The sequence below is a fragment of the Miniopterus natalensis genome, chromosome 2 (genome assembly GCF_054644295.1).
Source record: "Miniopterus natalensis isolate mMinNat1 chromosome 2, mMinNat1.hap1, whole genome shotgun sequence".
In the NCBI taxonomy this organism is placed as follows: Eukaryota; Metazoa; Chordata; class Mammalia; order Chiroptera; family Miniopteridae; genus Miniopterus; species Miniopterus natalensis.
Window position 1 is genome coordinate 132054268 of NC_142082.1, and position 19911 is coordinate 132074178.

At 39.9% G+C, this 19911-nt stretch overlaps 1 protein-coding gene across 1 annotated transcript in view; it reads left to right on the forward strand.

Moving 5' to 3' along the window:
* Nucleotides 1–19911, forward strand: part of C2H12orf56 (chromosome 2 C12orf56 homolog) — a 61757-nt gene that overhangs the window by 19396 nt on the left and 22450 nt on the right. Inside the window, exons 3-5 of the mRNA XM_087814566.1 lie at nucleotides 4205–4277; nucleotides 14284–14692; nucleotides 17038–17111. Of these exons, the coding sequence (XP_087670692.1) occupies nucleotides 4205–4277; nucleotides 14284–14692; nucleotides 17038–17111 (556 nt within the window). The remainder of the gene's footprint in view (nucleotides 1–4204; nucleotides 4278–14283; nucleotides 14693–17037; nucleotides 17112–19911) is intronic.

Here is a 19911-nt window from a genome sequence, read left to right on the forward strand (position 1 = left end):
CCTGTGCCCTGACTGGGAATCGAATCCTGATCTCCTGGATCGTAGGCCGACGCTCAACCACCGAGCCACGCCCGGCCAGGCTATATTTGCCTTTTTTAGATTCTACATAAGTGGGATTATGCAGTATTTGCCTTTCTATGCTTGGTTTATTTCACTTAGCATGTCTTCCAGGTTCATCCATGTTTTCGCAAATGGCAGGGTTCCTTCTTTTTTAAGGCTGAATAACACTGCAGTGAGAGTGTGTGTGTGTGTGTGTGTGTGTGTGTGTGTGGTGTGTGTGTGTGTACATTTTCTTTATCCATCCATCTGTTGCTGGACGCTTAGGTTGTTTCCATGTCTAGGCTGCTATAAGTAATATTGCTATGAACGTGGGAGTGCAGATATCATTTTGAGAGAGTGATTTTATTTCCTTTGTGTGTATACCCAGAAGTGGGATTGCTGAATCATATGGTAGTTTTATTTTAATTGTTTAAAAAATATATATCTTTATTGATTTCAGAGAGAGGAAGGGAGAGGGAGAGAGAGAGAGGTAGAAACATCAGTGATGAGAGAGTCATTGATCGGCTGCCTCCTGCACGCCAACTGGGGATCGAGCCCACAACCCAGGCATGTGCCCTGACCGGGAATCGAACCTCGATCTCCTGGACCCTAGGTCGATGCTCAACTGCTGAGCCACACCCGGCCGGGCTGTTACTATCTTCACAGGGTTGTTACATTACAGGAAATAATGTGGGCAGGGCCGGGCACACAGCAGGAAAGCAGTCGAGATCTCACCTGTGGCACAGAACGAGAAGGGAAGACAGGTCCAAGGCGGCTCCTGCGTAGGCCCTTACGCTTCTGGCCCCTGCCCAGTGTATCTAGACCACCCCGTGCCAGCCCTTTCCCTCGTCACTAGACTTCACTTCAGCTCAGACTCAGAGCCTCTTCGCGTACTGAAAGGGACAGAGTGTGAGACACTGCCCAGGGTTTGTGCGTTCTCACGGACGAGCACTTTTCCACGCTGATGCTCCACGCCGTGGCAACTGTGTGTAGAGCTGTTGCAATTAGGAGGCAGTGAATCCCTGGGTGCTCACCAGGTCTCTTGTCACACTAATTAGGATATCTCATTGGCACTCGTGGCCTTACATGCATATTTACCCTTGTCCACAAGCATAATTATCCTTGACTTTTTCCCCTCCTGACACGTACAAGAAGACAAAAACGCACATTAAAGAAGCCAGTTACAGGTAGAAATTTTATGAAATTTAAATTCCTGGAAACTTTATAAATTAGGTTAAAAGCAGTGAAGAATTAAAAAAAAAGTATCTGGTGTTCATGCACATGATTATTCATAGAATGACACCTCTCCCCACCTGTTTTTTACTTTCTTCTCAGAAGGTACCGTCTGGCACTTTTACACAAGGACTTTTGAAAACACCGAACTGCCACTGTCCCAAGGAGTCACACACAGCACACATTCCAGAGGAAAAACATTCCCCTTTCCAGCGTGCCAGCGGTCACGTGCCCTGTGTTCCTGTCCGCCTCCAAGACGCTCGTTCCCTGGGTTGGGTATCGCTGTGTACCCAGGACCCCTGCGGCTCTCCTCCTAGACATCCTGCAGTATGTGGTCCTGCAGCAGGAGATGGGCGCCAACCTGCCTGGCCAGCTGTTTGCAGCAGTCAGTACTAAAGCCTTTAATGTCCATGATGATGTCGTGCCCAGAGAGGCAGCCCACATTAACTACTGAGCATTTAAGTGAAGATCATTATTAGGACTGACTCCAAGCCTCCTGGGTGAAAGCCTAGGGAATATTTGTGTCACGTGGCAAAGGTGCTTACACTCCAAATAACTGGGCCATCTTAACAAAGGAGGCTCAACATTACTAATGATTTATAGTAAAAATTCTTAGTTTCATGATCACACATTAACAGGATTCCTAATTAGGCCCAACTTTTCTGGAGACACTGGGAAAAAGAGGCTTTTCTCAATAGTATACAAGTGTGCTTGTATGGTCCCTGGTTAACACCTTGCATTGTACTTTTTATGTTTAGATAAAAGAGGATGATTATTAAACCCTAAATGAATAGTGCTAATGGAAGCAGAGTGACAGCGGTGAACTGTATGAGTAGCTAAAACTCTACGATGAATTGGGTTATTAACCCCTTAGTTTCAGGTACATTCTAGAACAGCTCTATCCACTAGACCTTTCTGCAGTGATGGAATTGTTCTATATCTAGTCAACTGATGTCTAATAAGTTGCAATCAGTTACCTCTGGCCATTGAACAGGAGATGTAACTAGTGTTACTAACTGAATTTTAATTAAATTTAAATTTAAATAGCCATAGGTGGCTAGTGGCTACCAAATTGATCGCTACAGCTCTAGTCATAAAAAAAGACCTTAAAGGCTTTAGTGGCACATTTTGAAAAATTGTCATAAAGTGAAATAGACTAATTCCCAAACTAGAATGAAGCATAATAATTTAATGAAATCATAAATACAAAGTGCCTGTGGTCACTCCCCAAGAGGGGAAGTGAGACTGAAGGAAAATTGAAGTGGGAGTAGCCTGTGGTCTTAAATGATCTTGATTGAAATGTATTTCCTTTGCACATTTTATACAAACATTTGACCATGTGAACACATGCTTAGGGCCTCTCCTGGGACTTGGGAAGGAACTCTTGCAAGTGAGGGGCACTGAAGCTTAACCATCCTTAGTTTCATGGAAGGAGCAGTTTCTTTTTTTAAAAGATGGGGGCACCTGTGGTGACTGTAGGAAGAGAACAGTTCCTTAAAAAAAGGAAAGCACTAGGAGACAAAATGACAGATGATCACACAACCTTGATGCCTCCAACAGTCACCTCCTGCAGCTCCAGGTTCCTGAAGAACACTTTTTATCACTGAACATTTTGTCTCAAATCCCCAGGTGGTTTTCAATTCTGATGACCTGTGCTGGACTTCAAGGGGGCTGTGTTGACCTCTTAGGCCTAGACCAAAGCAAACCTTAATGGCCTGCACCCTCCATCTTTCTATAGATGCCACCTGGCATCGTCCTTGGTCCTGGGCTCTTTCTCCCAGGTATGGAGGTGCCTTGAGCTTCCTCTTAGACCCACAGGAGTGAGAGACAAGAGTTACACAGAGCAGTTCAAAAGGAAATGGGTCAAACTCAGTGAAAGTACACTTAAGATTTTGCATTTCATTTCATGTAAATTTACCTCAAAAGAAAAATAAACTGAAAAAACAGGGAGGGAAGAGGAAAGGGAAGCCAGCCAGCCAAGAGAGGAAACATCTAAGAGGGCCAGGGAAACCCCCAAAAGGAATTCTGTGTGGAAGCAAGGGCTTTCCCTCTTTTCCTCCCTTGCTCTATGGATGGCCTGTGCATCCGTGACTCGTGACTCTTCTTTTGCAAGGATGGGAAGGTGGTTAGACAGGGAACACTGAGTTTCTTTTGAAGGTCAGAATGTGTAGCTAATGATGACCTCTTGCAGAAGCTCACGGAAATGTAAATTTGGTTTTTGTTAGATACTGTTAGGTACTATTATTATTAGATATTATTATTAGATTACCTATTAGATACTTATTAGGTACTATTCTGTGTGTGTGTTTTTTAATATATCTTTATTGATTTCAGAGAGAGGAAAGGAGATGGAGAGAGAGATATAGAAACATCAATGATGAGAGTCATTGATTGGCTGCAGCCTGCAACCTGGGCATGTGCCCTGCCCGGGAATCACACCCTGATCGCTTGGATCCTAGGTCGATGCTCAACCGCCGAGTCACGCCCCGGCTGGGCTAGATACTATTCTTTATCCCCCCAAATAAACAAACAAAATACACTCACATAATGGGGAGGACTTGACAGTTTTCTTGATATAAATTATGATTGGTTCTTTGAGTTTTACTTTACATTCAGCTGTTTATTGCATACTTACTGTGCCAGGCATCACGTTATCTCATTTTCATTCACAGAATGATCATCCTCATTTTTACTGAGGCCAGAGCAATAAAGTAACTTGTAAAATTACTGAATTTGAGTGCACAGGCTTTAATGTCAAAGCCAAAGTTCTTTTTGTTTCATCACCCTGCCCAGCTTGTAATTTTGTACTTGTAAATTTTTGTGAGAATTTATGAACACTCAGCAAATCAGTACATGTGACTACATCTTCTTCATAAGTTCAATCAAATTATGTAATTAATGACCAAATAACTTTTTTTTCTTTCTCTTTTAGTCAAGGAAGAGAACAATGGCCCTGGCTTTTGGAGAGGCAAAGAGCCTACAGGTCTGGATGGATCCTGTCTCAGGTGAGATTGCTGTTTGGAGTATTTTTTTAACTTACTAATCAACACTTATTTTACATTTCAATTTTTTTTTTAATGCTTTCCTCTACTAATGGCTTTGGAAGAGTTCTGTTTATCTCAAATATGTAATAATGAAGGTATTTTGAGAGAAGTTGCTTTAAATTCAAATCTAGTTAGTAAACTAGTAAAGTGTACATGCTACATGTCATAATAAATGAAGATACTACAGCGTGTACATGCTACATGTCATAGATGAGTCTGAGCAAGTTGTCAGAGAGATTTAAAGAGGGGAAGGATTATATTCAGTTTTGGGGAGAAGTCAAGATGCCAGGTGACAGCTGGCGAAGGCTACTGCAAATGGAGGTGGGGTACCTGCAGTTGAAGAGGACAGCAGAAGCTAAGATTGAGGAAAGAAGAAATGGAATATGTGTTAGGAAAGGTAAGCAGTCTAGTGTGATTTAAAAAGACAACATGATTACTAGATACAAAGTTAGAAGGTAAAATTGGGTCCATATTTTGGAGAGTCTTAACACTCCAGATGAAGATTTTGCATGTCATTTCATAGGATATGAGAAAGCCATTGAAAGTTTTGAGTGGGAGAGTATGATAAAAACCACTGCTACAGAAAGCAATCTGACAGTTATGCTTAAAATGGATTGAAGCGGGGGGGAGACCGAAGGTCGGTGGGAAGTGGTGAGACTCTGAATTGGGCTAGTGGTCATAAAGAAAAAGGGATGGATGAGAGGGATTGCAGAGGTAGAGCCTACAAGACTGTCAGTGGAATGACCATGAGAGAGACGGAGAGAGAAACCACTGTGGTCTTAAGCTGGGGTGACTGCCAGGTGATGCCTGTCAGAGCAGTAAGGATGTCGGGAAGGGCCAAGCCCCGCACTGGTTTAGGCAGGTTAAGCCTGAGGCCTCATCTGGCATTGGAATGTCAGTCCGTACAGTGGGAAAGAAGTCCGGGTATGACCTTAAAAAGGGGCTTCCGAAACTTCATAACTCAGAGTGTGGTTGCTCCCCAGTAAGTATCTAGACATTAGAAGGACGGGGGGAGCACAGGATTCTGGGTGTGAGTCAAGAGATACGTAGGCATGGGAAAATTGATGTGGGTTGGGGTCTTGAAAGACAGGCTAGGAAAACATTGCAAAACGCTGCAAAGAAAGAGTGGACGCTGGTTGGGGAGTGTTCGCAAACCTGTGGGGTGCCGCACTACGCAGCAACGCAGGCTGCGCTAAGGGGCCCTTGTCCACTACACCTTCCCTCCCCCTCCCCTTCTCTTGTGTTTTATCAAGATCTATAAGGTCTCTTCTAAATCTAAGTTTCATTATTATAACTTCTTTTTTCACCAAACATTATTATTACTATTTTTTTGTTTAGGAAGATTCTTTTTTTTCTACTGGGAACACATCCCCAATTTGCTTAACAGAATTTTAACTTTACAACCAACTATATTTGATGAGAAAGTTAGTGGAGAGTTGGTCATGTTAATTGTAATTTTCTTAAAAGGTTTTTAGAGTTTAAGGAGTTAGCTTTAAAAATGGTCTCGGGGTTCTTCCTGCCAGGGTTCTCAAGGCTTTGGAGGTTCTGATCATATTTGAAGCTGAAACATCAGAAAAACTTACTGGCTCAGACAGGGTTGACCAGTAAGTGTTCTGTTTTGCATTGCAAACCAGAATGCACACCACAACCCCTTCGCAATGCTGGTATTGGGGAGGGGACCAAAGCCTGTACAACCGAACTCCTTCCACTGGGCTTTCTCAGTGGGGTCCTGGTGGCATTTTGTGTGGGATCTTTTCTGGTTGTACAGAACAGCCTCACACACTGTGGAACTTGAGCTTCTCTGACTCTTGCCTTCTAAATGCCAGTAATGCTCCCTATTATTGTGGCAACCAACCCTCTTGTTTCTAGCCCACAACACACTTGTAAAGTCTGTTTGCATTCCCTCATCCTGTGCTCTTTCTCCCTTCTCTGTGAATTATTCTCTCTAGCCTTCCCTAAGAAGCATCTATACTCTCCCTATAAAATTCTGCACTTGGGTTTTTATTGACATCACAGTGTAATAACTTAATAATACAAATTTAAACTGGTTTCCCTGTCTCTGGGGTTTCCCTTTTAACAGGCATCAAAGCCGGAAGCTCAAAAAAGCTCTCTTAGAATTTTGCTTTAACAGCATTTAAAAAAAATACTTTTTATTGACTGATTTTTTAGAGAGAGAGAGAGAGAGGAATGGGAGGGAGGGAGAGAGAGAGAGAAACATTGATTTGTTGTCCCACTTATTGACACATTCATTGGTTGCTTCTTGTATGTGCCCTGACTGGGGATCGAACCCACAACCCTGGTATATCAGGATGATGCTCTAACCAACTGAGCTACCTGGCCAGGGTTTTTTGTTTGTTTGTTTTTTAGGTATAATTGACATACGATAAACTGTACTATGTAAAGTACACAATTTGATACATTTTTTCATATGTATACACCAATGAAATCATGATCACAGTCAGTATCTATCACTCCTTGCTGCACCATGGCCTGGAAACTTTTTCAAGTCAGTATGTTGGCCATTGTTCGTTCTCACCTTGTTGCCTGCCTCTCAGAGCTCACTCTCTATGTTGTCTGATGTTCAGTGTCTTAAAAGCTGTGTTTTTTTCCTCTCATATATTTTTCTAGTTTTTGGTTATTTCTGGTGGGAGGTATATCGAGTCCCTGTTATAACACCTTGGCCTGCAGTAGAAGAAAACGAGTAGAATTTTAAGCTTATGCTAATATGTATGGGAAAGGGTTTGGACTGCTATCAGGTCCTTCCTGGAGCCAGCAGTGGTTCCAGAATTTCCATTAAAGAGGTTCCATAGAAGAGAGTAGCAAAAGGAGGGAGCAGGGGACACATTTACTTAAATGTGTGCTTATTTGGAGTGGCTTGAAGCTCTTTTTTCTTTGGTAGGCACAAATGCACTGTTTTTATGCAGTGTATGTATATATTTATTTGTGGTAGCTTCCTCAGGGTGGGGCTGGGTGGCTATTGGAGATCTTAGGGAGTGCAGGGCATGACAGCCTCCTGCCCTTGGCCTCTGCCTTTGGAAGCTGTTCCAATTCAATTCTCCAGCTCTAGTTCCAGACTGTGATAATGAAGATAACCATGAAGCTCAGAAGGACCCCAGTTATCAAAGATTCATGCATGCCTACTAGTCTGCCTTTTACAAAAAGATAAAACCACAACACTTTTAGAAAACTTTCTTAACAAAGTTAAGTATCTAAAACAAGGTTAGAGAGTCAATTCAATAGGAGACCTCATTTCCCCAAGCACTCCTGCTGGTGGAGGTTAGATTGGCTATGGAGCTTGAACTTGCTTGAATGAGCCAGAATCTGGGACGCTGTTGCTGCTTCCTAACCTGTTGTTACTGCTGTGAGATTAGTTTGTGCTCTTAACACACTTCCTTGAACCACATTTTAAAATCCTGGGAAAGCCTCTGATGCCTACCTTGAATAAATGACTCACTGCTGAAAAATGTCCACCCTAGCCCAGAGGTCAGGGTCTTTAGAAACGTGGCAGCTTCTGTCTTCTCCATGTGTGGAGGGGAGGAGGAATTTCCAAGTAAAGGGGGTGAGGAGGGAGCAAGGTCCACTACTCCACAGACTTCTAGCACTGTCATTTTCATAATTAAACATCGAAGTCAAAGGTATAAACAAAAATTGTGCTAGATAGAAAACAGTAATTAGAAGACTAAAGAGTGTTATCACGTAGGGAACTTTGAAACACCTCTGAGGTGTAAAGTTTTAGACCTAATTATGAGAAGCTGCAGGTCATAAGATGGATGCAATTATCTTGGAACATCAGACTTACATAAGTATGATTACTTTTCAGGGTAATAGTAAACAACAGGCCTTTTTACACCAAAGGGATAGAAAACAGACTAGTGGTATCTGATAATGAGGTTCTCTATAGGTTTCTCTTCATTAGTGGATACTTATATGCATTTTACAAGAGAAAACCCTAAGTAAATATCCCACCAAAATAGGCCCTGGCTGGGTAGCTCAGTCGGTTAGAGCATTACCCTGATACACCAAGATTGCAGGTTCAATCCCCAGTCAGGGCACATACAAGAATCAACCAATGAATCCATAAATAAGTGGAACAACAAATTGATGTTTCTCTCTCTCAAGTCTACAAATTAAAAAAAAAAAAATCTCACCAAAATGTTCTTTTAGGAAAAATACACTGTGACCTACTTAAGAGTTCCCTAAAGCTAGGGAGAAACGATTGCCTATTGCTTGCAAGTATAAAACAACAAAGAGGAAGATCGAGATAAATAGAATACTTTTACAGTGCTGGCAGAGTAAGATTGATATAAATTTAACTGAGCTCACCTTGAATAATCCAAGAGGAAAAGAAATAGTGACAATGTTTAGCTATCTGTCCAGATCTGCTAGACCTGTACCCACCAGGGTGGATTTTGATCTATTTATATCTGTCTATAGCCTGGACTGATATTTAGCTCATGCAAATTTAAAAGCAGATTTTGTAATCACAGGGCATGGCACGTAGAGGAATGAGCTTCTGGAGAACGTCAACTGTTTAATAAACAGAATTAGAGCGGACCAGCTTGGATAAGAATATGTTACACTTCACTGTACATCATTAGCAACATAGAAGGAAAAAAACAACAACCAAGAAAGTGAACCTTATATTTTGTTCTAAGAAGAAGCATTTCTTGGTAGAAAGGAGGAAAAGGGAGCTGTGTTATTTCTCTCTGCAGAGTAGATAAACATTCAGGCTTCGTAGCCACACTGGCTGACTTCAAATCCTGACCCTGCCTCGGGCTATTTAATCTTCCCAGGTTTCTCTCCAGTTGGGCAGGATGGGGCTCAGGATAGTACCTATCCCACAGGGATGGTCTGTAAGGGCTAAATCATGTACATGTAAAGTGCCTAAACCGTGTGGCACTTGGTGAGTCCTTGTTAAAACAGTTCTTGTTACTGCTGATTATCAGTAAGGCAGTTACTGAGCAATAATCTGTTGGGCATCCTCAGAATCCTTGGTCAAGCCTTGGAACAGAATAACCTTCCCCTTTTTTACTCTCACTAATAACACTATAGTACTTAAAAAACTTAAATGCTGTTGTGCAATAATTTGGCATGAGGTACCATCTGTATTAATTTTCTAAGAATTTCTTATGCAATAGGCTATTGTAGTTCTATTAGAGGACCAAGTCCTGTGTTTATGTAATAAACTATATATGTAAGTATATGAATCCAGAGTGGTTAGAAACTCAAGAAAAAGGGTTCAAGGCCTCCGACAGCTGTTCATATAATCTGATCTCGACAGTTCTCAAAATTGACTCTGAAAACAATAGATATATTCTCTTGCATATGATTTATCATTATTTTATCATTAAGAAACACTTTAGCATTATTAAGAAATAGTTTTTCATTATTAAGAAATATTCATTATTATATACTTATAAAAATACAAAAAATATTTATTGAGCATTGGAGTAGCATCGATATTCATTCTCTTCCTCCCTCTCTTCTGTTCTTTTGTTCCTATTTTCCTCCCTTTTATGGACCTGGGTGAAAATTTCCCTGGGGTGTATATTCAGGAGCAGAATTGCCTTGTACATTTTACACATTAATCCACTTGTTGGTTTTATATGTTAAAAATATGTCTTTCCATTTTGTCAGCCACCTATTAGCTTTGTCTCTGTGGTTCCTTTTACCAAATAGGATTTTAATTTTTTTATAATCAAGTTAATTAAGGTTTTGATTCTGGTCCAGATGGGAGTAAGGACACTTTACCCCACCTCTCCCTATGAATGTAAGTAAAAATCCTGAATACAGTGCGTACTGCCATTGACTACCCAATCAAAAGTATAAAAATTAAAAAAAAAAAATCAACATTCTCCATAGAACTTAAACAAGGCCCTGAGTCAACAACAGCTATACATTTTCCTCTAAAATACACTTTAGCTAAGTCACATGTATTTTGACACGCATTGCCATTCAGTTCTGAGTATCTCTTAACTTTTTTTTAGTATTTCAGTAGTTTGATGATGAATTCTTTGAGTTTATCTTGTTTGGGATTCACTTGAGTTTCTAAAATGTGTAAGTTTATGTCTTTTGCCAGATTTGGAGAGTAATCAGCCATTCCTCTTTCAAATATCTCTTATGCACTAGGCTCTTTCTCCTCCCATGCTGGGACTGGGACGCATGAGTATTAGACCTTTTCATATTGTCACTCGGTCTCCTGATAGTCTACTCACTGTTTCCTTCAGTCCTTATCCTATCTGTTGTTCAGACCGGATAGTTCCTGTTCATCTCTCTCCAAATGCAACGACTCTTTCCTTTGTCATCTCCATTCTGCTTACTGACACCATTTAGTGAATTTTAATTCTTTCGGTTATAGTAATGTATTTTCCCTCCTAAAATTTCCACTTAGTCCCTTTTTATGCCTTCTACCCCTCTGCTGAGACTTTCTATCTTTTCATTTGTTCCCTCATATTTATTGAAGCGTGGTTGTAATGGTTAAGTCTTTGTCGGATAATCCCAAGATCTTTGTCATCTCAGTACTGATATGTATTCTTCATAAGATACTGAGATTTTTCTGGCACTTCAAATGTCAAGACATTTTAGATTGCACCTGGGACATTTTGAACATTATGTTATGTGACCCTGGGCCACATGAGATGAAGAGTTTGGTGCTGCCCTCTGTGAGCCTCTCAGTTATGCTTAGATATGTGAGAATTATTTTCTAACTTTGAATTCTTCCACCTAGAGTTGCTTATATTTCACTAATTCTGCTTTAGTAGTATCTTCATGGGACATTGTTTATTAGGAGAAAAACATTGTTTATTAGGACATTGTTTATTCTAGATCTTGAGATCTAGATCCATAGGACTTCTTGCTCGGGTGGCGTGGCTCAGTGGTTGAGCAGCGACCTAGCATCCAGGAGATCGAGGTTCGACTCCGATCAGGGCGCATGCCCAGGTTGAGGGCTCGATCCCCGGTGTGGGGTGTGCAGGAGGCGGCCGATCAATGACCCTTTCATCATTGATGTTTCTCTCTCTCTCCCTCTCCCTTCCCCTCTTTGAAATCAGTAAAAGATATATATTTTTAAAAAATATGACTTATGAGAGAATCACACCCTGGTCAGTATGGCTCAGTTGGTTGAGTGTCGTCCTGTGCCCCGCAGGGTTCGATTCCCATTCAGGGCACATACCCAGGTTGTGGATGGTCAGGGTGCCTGAGGAGGCAGCCAGTCAATGTTTCTTTCTCTCTCTCTCTATCTCTTTCTCTCTCTCCCTCTTTCTTTCTCTCTAAAATACAATAAAAACATTTTAAAAAAGAATCATTGTCCGCTATTCTGCTCTTTTCTTGTATTTTAACATGTTAATCTAATTATCTATTTCAATGTGATAGGTTTTTAGCTCTCTTTGAAACTAAACTCTCCATTTTCATACTTATTGAACTTCTTTCCTATCCTTTTAAAGAGTTTCTTAAATAAAAAAATGATTTTTTCTAATTTTCCATTTTTCCTGATAGAGTCAATATGCTAGCATATTGGTACTTCTTATTCTTAGCTGAATTTGCACCTAACAGGTTTTTCTGAAGCTGTTCAGTTCTGCCTGTTGCTTTTTGGACTGTGACTTTTAACCTGACATTTTCAGCCTCAAAGAGTTTCTCTGTCTTTGATGCAGAGTTTTGGAAAAAGGAGAAAAGTGATTTGTGCATACTTTTGATTTTGGAGTTCTCCTTCCGATTTCTCTTATCTTTTCTCCTTTTGTAGCTGTCTTCTTCCTAGAGATACATAATCAGCTTATTAGAAAAACACTTGGCCCAGCTGGGCGGGGCTGCACGGTTGAGCATCGACCTAGGATCCAGGAGGTTGAGGTTTCATTCCTGCTCAGGGCATGTGCCTGACTTGAGGGCTCGATCCCCAGTCGGGGGCGTGCAGGAGACAGCTGACCAATGACTCTCATCATTGATGTTTCTATCTCTCTCTCTCCCCCTTCCGCTCTCTGAAATCAATAAAGATATATTTTTTAAAAAGAAAAAAAGAAAAACACTTGACTTTTAGCAACTTAGTTCTATAAATATGAAGCTGACAAGTACAAATTCAAGGTTATAGAACTCCTGCTTAGTAATGAATTACTCTTTCATCAGACTAGTAATAGAGGGTATTGTTGAATTTCAAGTGAAGGATACAGTTTAGTTTAATGAGTTGGCTTGCCTAACTAGTGAAGCAGTAATGACCATGGCATTTTCATTTATGCTGCCAAAAAGGTAATCCTTTTTAGAAACCCTTTTTAAATCTCCAAAACAATAGATTTTTCATATAACTGAATAAATAACAGTTGATTTAAGTGAGACTTTCTAAAACTACCCGAAATCATTTTGCTGAATTTTCACATGAAACATATATCGTACCTAACATGAACATTGTAACATGTTTTCATAACATTATCTAACATAATCTAAACACTGGTTATTTAATTCTCTTTAATTTCCATGGAGAAATTTTTAGAAAATACTATCTGCAAGAATAAAAAAAAGCTGTCACTTCCAAGAGGATTAGAGCATGTACCACCCATTTCAGGCTAGACATATTTATTTAACTGAAAATCCTAGTTTGAGCATCTTATGTTCCTAGACACTTTGATAACACTGTTACATAATAGAATCATATGAAGAAATTGGGTAATGCAAGATAATTATGGCTGTTAAAGGGGATGGAACTTGAGTGACCTGTGTGTGTGTGTGTGTGTGTGTGCGCGCGCGCGTGTGTGTGCTCGTGCATGTGTGTATGCACTTGTGCACATGCAAAGTCAGTGGGGGAAGGAGGTTGGAACACAGCACAGATCGTAGCACTATATAGATAATGAATGAATTTTATTCCTATTTAAAATTAATTTAGAAACTAATAAAAACTAATGGCTTTCCACTTAAATAGGAGTTACAATCTCATAAGGGAGACAAAGACACTTTAATATAAAATGATAAACCGGCAATTTAGGGCGATATAGGATAGTATTTATAGCTAGCATTTACTGAGTGTTTCCAGTGTTATACACACATTGCATGTATATTTTCTTATTTCTTCCTCACAGAAACTCTGTGAGATTGATGCTGTTAATTGTTCCTATTTTAAAATTAGAGACTTGAGGCTTAGGTCAACCAAAGTCACAGAACCATTGAGAGGCGCAGCTGGGATTGGAACTTAGATCTCAGCATCCTCTGCAACTTCTAAGCTCTACAACTTACTTCGGCAGAGTAGAAATGGGTCATGGTGAGCTGCAGAGGACAGGGAAGATAAAGGATTGATTCTGAAAAGAGTACTGAGGCTTTGGGGATGCTATTGGAAATATCAGAAGAGCATTAGCAAGAGATGAATCAAAACACCATTAAAAAATCTCTTTGCCTGGCCAGTGTGGGTCAATGGTTGAGTTCGACCTAGGATCCAGGACATTGTGTGTGGTTCGATTCCCCATCAGGGGACATGCCCCTGTTTCGGTCTCATCCCCAGCAGGGGGCGTGCAGGAGGCAGCTGATCAATGACTCATCATTGACGTTCTCTCTCTCTCCCTCTCCCTTCTTCTCTCTCTGAAATCAATAAAAACATTTTAGAAAAAAAAAAAAATCTCTTCCATTAGCAATGCACAATGAAAGAAAAATCTGGTTTCGGATTGAGAATGAAAAGTCCTTTCGATGGAAATATTGGGCTTCGTGAAGGACAGGCACAATACTTTCAATATAAAAAGTGTTTCTTTAAATGACATTGGGTAGATTTTTATTTATGAAAGCAGAAAAGTATGCTGCAGAATTGGGCAATATCTCCCCTATGTCAGTGTATAAGCAGGTGAGATTAAATCGCTCCCCTCTCTTAACAAGCGTTCTTTTTATGTGGAAACATTTATTTTCAGAGTCTTAAACTGCTGCAGTCGGGCCATTGGTTTTGTTTTTGTTGCTTACTATTAAATTCTGAATATCACGTTTAATGCTAAACCCTACCTGACAGGTTCCACCAAGAGAGCAGCGCACCGTCCAAGGACTCAACTCTCTGTCCTTCTACAGACCTTGAAAAGCTGTCCCCTCACGGCCGAAGTGCCTTTCGACCCTTAACTGTGCCCTCCAGGAGGAGCTGTCAGTCCACGTCAGCCACCAGCGAGGCCGTCAGCCTGCCGTCCTGCGCTACAAGCACAAAGGGACCCGAGGGACTTCCAGATCACAAAGACTCTCTCAGCAAAACCCCTTTCAAGTGCAATGGGAACGGAAATGAGTTTTACTTAGGAAATTCCTCCCTGGCCTCTCCTTCACAAAGCAACCCCAACCTAGAGAAAAAGGAGTCGGAACTTCATTTGTACATTATTTCCACAACGTCATCAATATTTCTGCACTTAAAGAGTTCGTGGAACAATTATATTATAGTAAGTGTCCTCATAAGTTAACCTTGACTCAAGTATTGTATTTTTAGAGTAGGCTTCCCTGCTCTACCTTCCCATTTTGGAAATTTAGCCTTGGAATTTAATAATATTGTGAAAGACAGAATGCTCTGGACAATTAAGGGAATGGTTTTATTCAGCTATTGCAATAGGGAAAATGATCATTAATGAGAAGTGTCTGCCCTAAAGACAAGGAGATGGACCTGGGTTTTACAGAGGCGGGCGAGTAAGGGAGTCAGCAGTGAGTCTCATGAGAATCATGAGAAAGAAGACAGGTCTATCTTGGGATATTCGTGAGCAGGGTAGTCTTTTGTAGTCATCTGGGGTGATTTCTCAGCCATTTCTGCTTTCAGGGAGCACAGAGCTCAGATAAAGCTCAACATTGTCAATATGTTTCTGTATTTGTTAGCTGTGCTGTTGAAAGTAGGTTGATGGGAGTCATTGTTATAGGATTGGATAATTTTATAGAAACCACCTGATTTGCATCCTGTTTAAATGAGGAAGCTGAAGCACAACCATTTAAAGTGACTTAAGATTATATAGTAAGTTTAGGGCCAAACTCAGAACTCCCATTTAGGGATCTTTTTATTACAGCAGGCTCAGTTTAAAAAGAAGTAATTTAATCAAAAAGCAATATGATCCTTTTCAGTTATCTTCCATGATATATAATTTTTATTATTGATCTTTTAACATGAGAATATTAAAAAATGTGAAAGGCTGTTTTCATTCTGAAGAAGTTAGGAAGCAGAGGGTTTTATAAATGGCTAAAAATTGAGAAAGATTGCAAGACAATTCAATTTCCCCCCCATCATAGCACAGTTAGAATGTTCAATATTCAAATTAAATGTTAAATATTTAAAATTTCTCTCTAAATTTTTAAACAGCTGTCTCCAAATTAAGACTATAAATGAATCATAGAGGGAAAATTCTTGTCTATTAAAAGAAGGCCTCATATGTTCTAGTAGAAAACCCAAACCTTAATTGGCTTAAAAAAAAAAATCTATCTAAATATTTCACAATAACTGTTTGGACTTCCCTGAATGGACTAACTCTTAGTTTTAAATATGACTTTTTAATTCTGTAGCAGAGACACTATTGGGGCAAGTCAGATAGACCAAATCATAATCCTGATAATAAACACAGTACCAATAACTGACATGTATTGTTATTATCCAGTAGGAACTGTTTCGATGCTTTTTTCTTTCTTTCTTTTTTAAAACTAAAACAATGGTGTTTAATGGGAACCAAAGACACGGTTACAATTACATAGCCCATCACAAAAAACCCATGTGTCATCAGGAGTTGGAAGGCAGTGAGGGTCGCACTGGGTGTAGGAGAAAAGCTGTTCCGGAACCTCAGGAAGCAGGCTAATGTGGCCTCTCCCTGCCATCCTGCCTGTGGTCACCCCTGGGATCCATCTTACCAGGGCCAAAGCCACCTCTGTCCCCCCACCTCAGCCCCCTTGGAAGCCCCTGTGGTCCCTGCCTCGGCCTTGGCAGCCGCAGCAATCATAACCCCCTCTGCCCTGCCATCAGGACCATCATCTCCATAAGGTATGGGTCAGCTTGTTTGCCGTAGTAAATCAGCAGCTTTTCAGACATTTCTTCTGAAATAACCTGTCTGTTAAGCCTCAATATAAATAAAAGTTTATTTAGAGAACTTGCTGAACACTACACGATCTTTTGTTTTGAGGACCCAGAATGAATGGGAAATGGCAACACTAAAGATCTGAGGAAAAAATAACCTCATTAATGGAATAGTTAAATCATTATATAACTATGCTATGGAATGCTAGGAAATAATTTAAAATATTGAAGTATATCTATATACACAGACACGAAAAACTGTTCACCATGTATTAAAGTGGAAAAAAAAGTTCCAGATTAATATATGTGATATAATTTAGCTAGTATTAAATATATATTATAAAGATATATCATCTAACATTTAAATGTTATAAATGTATATGTTATAATTAGTATGTTTTTATATTCCTGAAAGGATATGTGAAACTAGTAGGTACCTTGAATAGTGGAATGGGAGTAGGGAGAGACTGGGAACTTTTATCTTTTACTTTATACATTTCTGTACTGTTTAATTTTGATAAATAACTTTATTTTATAATAAGCAAATATTACGTTTAAAACTTTAAAAAAAATTATATAAGGAAAACATTCCCTGTGGTATCATCAAACACTGGAATGAGTCATATAAACAAATTGTACTGTAGAAGGCATTAAAGAATAGATCTATGATATTGACTAAAAGTAGGGAGAACTGATTTTCAGTAAACAATAATTCTTAACTATTCCATATTTTCTGTCTTTCAGAAAGCTACTCTTGTACAAGATCCCCTATATGTTAGTGAGCTCAGTCTTGCTGTTGGAGATCAAAAGCCATACAGGTAAGGAGCGATGATGAGAGTTCCACGGAGGAGCCTTCTCTCCTCTCTGCCTCTCCTAACTCTGTGTGTTGCTGACCATCCCACTGAACCTCTACCTCAACTCTCTGCCCTGAACTTTAGGTCTGCAAACGCTATTACCCACTGGGCATCACCTCTTGTAGGTTCCTCGAAGTCAGCATATTCAAAACAGAACTCGGCATCTTCCATCTGGGACCTAACCTTCCTTCCTCCTCTGTTTCCTAACACACAGCGTGATGTTATTATCCCCAGAGCACCGGAACCAGAGTCCTGGATGCCACCTTTACCTTCTCTCTCCCCTTCACTAGCCCCACATCCAGCCAATCGCCGTATGATTGGTTGGGCTTTAATATATCTGGGTAGCATCCACTTTTTCCCACTGTCACACATTCAGGCCCAGTCTGGGCTCCTAGTTTCCCCCCAGCTGGCCTCTGCCTTCACCCTTGGCCCTCTCTAGACCTTCTCCGTTACAACAGAGGACTCTTTCAGAAGCACAAATTGATCATGCAGCTCCTCTCTTAAAGCCTTTCAACGGCTCCCCACTGCCCTTAGGAGAAGGTTCTGTACTCTTTAACAGCTTACACAGATCTTCCTCATGTCTCTTCTTTTTTTTCAGCCCCATCTGTTGTGTGTCCTCCCCACTCCTGCCTTAAGTTCCTCGCCCAAATAAGCTCTCAGGAAGCTCCGTTTATTTTTCCCCTGGGCGCTAACATGATGGCCCTTACTCTGTACCCCTGCTCTCTACTCCTTTCGTATGCGAATAACTTCAACTCATCGTCTTAGCTTTACTATCCCTTTCTTTAAAAATAATTTCAAAACGAGCTTAAGAGGGGCCCATCCTGTGCTTACACATCACGTAGCACTTACCAGTCTGTGTTATGATCGCTTGTTTGATTACATGCTGCCCTGTTATGCAGTGTGCTCCTTAAGGGCACAGAGAGGCTGCCAACAAGCCTTTATAGAATGAATGAATGAGTGAATGAATGAATGGGATGAGATAGACGCAGGGACCAGATCATAAAGGGCTTTATATTCAAGGCTAGAAAGTTTGGATTTTACCCGTATTTTATAGTTCTATTAGGTTGTTGTCACAGCCTTATATTGAAGTAGTGACTTGTGATGTGACTAGCTTTGCCAGAAATTGTGAGCCCCTGGAAAGCAAGCAGCATGTCTTTAATTAATTTTTGTATTTTTCTTAAAAACAGTGCTCTGCACATAGAAAGCACTCCCTGAATTGATAGTGTTAACAATTTTGATACTAAGTTTAAGTCTTGGGCAAGTTTAGAAAGGTTTACAATAATGATGTATATTAGGGGTCATGTAAATGAGTTAAAAGTAAGTTAATTTTAAAAGGTGTATATTTATTCCCCACTAAAGGAACCAAAGTTCCGTACAGGAATGACTGATTCTTAGGATGGGAGCAGGAAATACACAAAATGAGTCGGAAACGGCCTGTGCCAGAATGCAAAGGGTAACAGAACCCCAAAGAACACAGGAGCCCACGTGAAGGTGCTCCTAATAGCCAAAGATGGGACAATTTGAGTATCAGAAAAAATAACAAATGAAATGGTTGAAACACAATGAATATATAAAATTTAGCACCTCCACACAGAAAGAGATAAAAACTCACTGAACTCCATTAGAAGTAAACAGGGCACCAATTCCTTACTTTACAAATCAGCAAACAAATGGAAAGAATTAAGCATTTATCCTGCCTTTCCTGCATGAACTGTAATAAGTTCAGGGTAACCAAGCAGTCCAAGTTAATGAGGGAAAATTCCATTTTACAGAATTTCAGCTAATGAATGTGGAAGGTTTAACAGGATTAGAAAATTATCATTTCTGCAACTCTGGATGAAATAATAGATCCATGCAGCAATCCTCGGTGGATGAAACCGTTAGACAGAAAGGTGAAGCAGAACTTCAGATGGAGGGATTATTTTGTAAAAGACTAATCCCATTGATTAGTCTTAGCCTCATTATTTGATGTAATATGAAACACACAGCACCACTTATGAAGTATCTTTGCTAAAACAATTAAATCTGAACCTGACTTTAAAAGTGTGGGCATGTCATCCTTAGAAAGGAATGAAATTCTGACACATGGATGAATCTTGAAGAACTGATGCTAAGTGAAATAAACCAGACAGCAAAAGGCAAATATTGTATGATTCCACTTAGAATAGGCAAATTCATAGGAACAGAAAGTAGAATAGAGGTCACCCTGGGGGAGAGGGGGATGGGAGTTATTGTTTACTGGGTGAAGAGTTTTGTTCAGGAAGATGAAAGAGTTCTGGAAACTGATAGTAATGGCCACACAACATTGTGACTGCATTTAATGCTACTGAATTGTACACCTAAATATGATTACAATGGTAAATTGTATATTATGTATATTTTATCCAATATTCAATTTACCAATTTTCAAAAAGGTAGGGGTGTGCGTGCGTGTGTGTGTGTGTAAGGGAATAGATAAAACACGATTAGCAAAGTGTTGAAAATTATGGAAGCTAGGTGATGGGTATGTGGGGTTTCTTATTTTCTTCATTTTTGTGTATGTTTAAAAAGTTCCATAGTAAAAGTTTTTAAAAGACTTAAGAAATATAAGCAAATACAGCAAGTACCTTATTTAGATCTTAATTTTAACAAACTGAATATAAAAGTATATTTTTAAGGTAATAGAAGACATTTGACTATAGACTGGGTGTCAGTACCAAAGAATTATTGATAACTTTGTTGAGTGTGATAATTGTGATTTTTGTATGAAAATGTTTGTTTTATT